General features: G+C 40.3%; 1 protein-coding gene across 1 annotated transcript; it reads left to right on the plus strand.

Moving 5' to 3' along the window:
• The first annotated feature begins 392 nt into the window (after positions 1 to 392).
• Positions 393 to 1,906, plus strand: rgs5b (regulator of G protein signaling 5b). The gene is made up of 5 exons (XM_063886215.1): positions 393 to 527; positions 663 to 746; positions 851 to 912; positions 1,024 to 1,187; positions 1,282 to 1,906. Exons 1-5 carry the CDS (start codon positions 484 to 486, stop codon positions 1,456 to 1,458), a joined length of 531 nt encoding a protein of 176 aa, XP_063742285.1. The 5' UTR covers positions 393 to 483; the 3' UTR covers positions 1,459 to 1,906.
• Positions 1,907 to 3,944: the final 2,038 nt, after the last annotated feature.

The raw sequence follows: 3,944 nt of genomic DNA on the forward strand, positions 1-3,944 counted from the left end.
CCTATTTTTTGTCATTTTGGAATTCACCAACAATCAATCTGTGCAGCCACTTAGATATGAGGGCTTGTTGACCAGATTCGGGTGACTGAACTTCTTTTCTATTAAAGACAAGCACAGTGTAAACGTCCTCATCATGGGGGATTTTTCTGTCCTTGTGAGAATGTCTGGTTCTCCTTCTAACTGAGCACAAAGACACTGAAGAGCTGTGAAGTGATTCAGTCGCCGTAACTATTACAAACATGCTTCTGTAAGAGAGGAAGTAGGCTGGAGGAAAACCAGTGTCGATGAGCATCCTTGTCCGCCCCCACATATCCTCATTGGCTAAGAGGCGTGACATCACAGAGTGGACTCTATAAAGAGTGACTCTCCCACACAGACATCAGAACAGCTGAGTGCTCCCTCTCATACAGCAGCTCTTACAGCTCTGAACTTTAAAACAAAAAAAACTAAAACACTTTGGAAATATCCAGGAAACATCTCATCATGTGCAGAGGACTGGATTCACTGCCTACTACCTGCCTGGAAAGGTGAGATCCATTTAATGTTTTTCAATGGAATAACTTCAATTATTCCTGTTTTTGTAGGATATGACATGTGGATTTAAATACTAGTTTTTTTATTGTGAACTTACTGTAACATCTTCTCTTTCTTTATCTTTGCAGGGTAAAGGAATTGAAAGCTTTGTTTGGAAGTTTACTGCAAAAGTCAGATCACAGCATCCAGTCGAAGAAAAATGACAAACTGAGGTGAGACACACGTTCAGATTGTCTCTATGAGAATGTCAGTGAAATTAAAGTGGACCTCTGTGGATTTCAAAACTTTTCCTAACAATATTCTTCTGTTGCTGTAGGTTAAATCTTGACGAGGCTTTGAAATGGAAGGAGTCGTTCGAGAAACTGTTGTCCAGTCAAAGTAAGTATGCACGCTCCTTCGCATCACACTTAATAAGAACGTATCAGTAATTCCAGATGTTTTTAGATATGACTACCAGATGTTAACCCTGCCTTTCTCTTCTGTTTCCAGATGGACTATGCCTCTTCAGAGCGTTCCTGGTCTCAGAGTTCAGTGAGGAAAACATCGCCTTCTACTTGGCTTGCGAGGACTACCGGGCGGCGAAACCTTCAAAACTGGCCGCCAAAGCCAAGCACATTTACGACCAGTTCATCGTCTGTGATGCACCACGAGAGGTAAATATAATAATTTCCAAAATACACAATTCAAGATGGTCAATTTTACCTTGCTGCAAAGTGCTGATCATCTACCTCCTGTGCCTCCCTATAGGTTAATCTTGACCATGTGACCAAAGCCATCACGAAGGAGAACCTGGAGAATCCCAGCCAGTCATCCTTCCACCTGGCCCAGGCTAAAATCTACACCCTGATGGAGAAAGACTGCTACCCTCGCTTCCTCAAGTCCTCCACATACCTGGAGCTCATCAGAAAAGCCAAGACAGGCTAAAAAAAAAAACTGGATCAAAATGGACATAAGTTTGCTGACAAACAGCGGAAAGGTTTACATGGAATAAATGCCTCAGTCCAAGGAGTTGCACGCCAGGTTGTGGAGTAACTTTGGGCAAAGGAGGTTGGCGTCCAAGCTGGAAACTGAAGGACACGTGAAGCTGTGACAAGAGATGGAGCTGAAGGCGATGTCTGCCTCTGAAAGAGACACCTGTACTGTACATACAGGGCTGCATGGAAGCAGTCGTAAATTATAAAAGGAGGAGGACAGAAATGAGTTTACACAACAAATCTACCACTGTCTGGAAGATGCTCGTTAGTGTTTGTTTGTTTATTTATTTGCTATTTATTTAAAGTATTTAATATATGACCAACTCTGATCTGTGTCTCTATGTTTTTTTATCTGTCTGTGAAAAATAAATGCATTGAATAAAAGATATTCAGAGACATGAACATGACTGTTTTTTACCTTGGAAAATGTACTTCAGACACAAAGAATGGGGATGTGGTTTAATGAGGTCAGACCAAATGTATGAGGACGCTTGAAGAATACTTATTTGTGGCCTCGGTACTTCCACTTCACACGTGGGTGACTGGATGACTCCTTTCCTCTGGAGTTACAGTCAATGGAACATTTGAAGTGAGTGTGTGAGTGTGTCTGTTGTTTTGCTTTTACCCATATAAGAATATGTTATGAGTCTTACAGGGAAGTTCAATCCTACAGTAGTAGAAGAAGTGTTACATTTAGATACATTCATAGATAGATGACTTTATTATTTGATCAGCAGAAGGGAAACTAGTAGGTCACCCTTGCTTAGTAACAAACAGGAGACACTCGTCCGACAGGTCACATTAAACAACGTACAAAAGACGACAATGACTGTACCTCAACACACATAGGGAGGAATCCTTAGGCACGATGTGATTTGAATTATGAGTAAGTAAAACATAGTTGGAAGTGACACTTATCCTCTTGTAGGGAGTTTGATGAGAGGATTGACACCTCTTCAATATCAATATGATGCTTCAGCAAGCTGCCAGTTAGCTTAGCTTAGTATAAAGAATGGAAACAGGACAACACATTCAGGAGGTTGTGTGTCTTAGTGTGTGTATTGGTTTGATGAAATGATTGATACAACTTTCATATCAATACAATAAATATGACACTTCAGCCAGCAGCCGGTTAGCTTAGCTTAACCTAAAGTGTGAAAAGAGGGGGAAACATCTAGCCTATGTCAAAAGTAATAAAACCTTTTTTTCTAGGGCCGTATCCTAAAGAAAATGTTTTGGTCCGACAGGGGGACCTCTCTCCAACGATCATTAAGTAGGTAGGTGCGTTTGTGTGTGTCCAAAAAAAACAAAGTCTTCTGCCAGGAAGTATGTGAGTGTGATGGCCAGTTGCCATGGAGACAGCAACCAGTTTGTTTACTACCTGAGCCACCGCCGCTCGCAGTCTGTGAGTCACAGCAGCCCCCCCACCTTTATGTAGATCAGGCACCATCCCCACTCTCCTTCATACACTCTCTTCCAGCCCAGCAGCCGACTCCTGTTCAAACAGTCACCCCTCAAGACGCGAGGGCTGAGTCATTAACACCACTCTCACACTCTCACACAAAAGAGGTTATCTTTCCACTCCATCCCTCTCTCTCTCCGACATTTTTACCCAGTAGTGATGGGTAATGAGGCCTCTACTGGATATACAGTCGTTGAGATTCATTGAAGACTAACTGATTTGTTTTTTTGTTTTGCAACCTCTTAACCTCTAAGGACAGATGGACCAGACTTTTGAATATCATTTAGAGTCTGCTAATGCTACAAACATACTTTATATACATGTATGATTTTCATTTTGACTACAGCAGTCTGTCTGAGCACATTCATTATCTAATTTAAGCAATCAGAATTTACGGTGGAAAAAGAAGCGTGTAGAGACCTGATCAGGCGCGGCTGCATGTGGGTGGCCAGAGTTTGTCTAGACTTTTTGTGTTAATGTAGTGTAACTTGATATTGCATTATATCTTAAGGGTGTAATCTGGTTTCTGTAACAGCTAAATAATGCTATCTATTAATTGTTATTATTAAATGGAAATGGAAACCCTATGAAAGTGGTGGTCATTTACAAGTTGTGAAATGTTTTGATTGGCAAATATGTGAAATTTCCATACATTTGTGAGACATAAACTTTTGGCTAAGGTTTGTTTTGTTGTATTTTGTTGTCATATTAGTGTTAAAGATTTTTAAAGAGGAAGTTTTAGATTATTGTATTACTAAAATGAAAAATGGTGCAGTACTTAAAAAATATATTTCTCTGCCCTTACTTTGAGAGATGAATAAAAACACAAATCATCCCAGTGCATCAGACAGAGATAAAAGTGAGCTGGATGAAGATGTTTTTATGCCTGGTGGAAAATAGGTTCACAGCGGCACAAAAAATTGAATGAACATCAAAATAAATAACATTCCAAAGATTAAAGAAAGTATTTATTG

This window comes from Eleginops maclovinus, chromosome 6 (genome assembly GCF_036324505.1).
Source record: "Eleginops maclovinus isolate JMC-PN-2008 ecotype Puerto Natales chromosome 6, JC_Emac_rtc_rv5, whole genome shotgun sequence".
Taxonomy (NCBI): domain Eukaryota; kingdom Metazoa; phylum Chordata; class Actinopteri; order Perciformes; family Eleginopidae; genus Eleginops; species Eleginops maclovinus.

Bases quoted from the DNA above. Each gene is read 5' to 3' on its own strand.
- rgs5b (XM_063886215.1), top strand. From the start codon at position 484: ATGTGCAGAGGACTGGATTCACTGCCTACTACCTGCCTGGAAAG. The intron at 913-1,023 runs GTAAGTATGCAC...TTCTGTTTCCAG, and splicing joins GAAACTGTTGTCCAGTCAAA to ATGGACTATGCCTCTTCAGA. The intron at 1,188-1,281 runs GTAAATATAATA...GCCTCCCTATAG, and splicing joins TCTGTGATGCACCACGAGAG to GTTAATCTTGACCATGTGAC.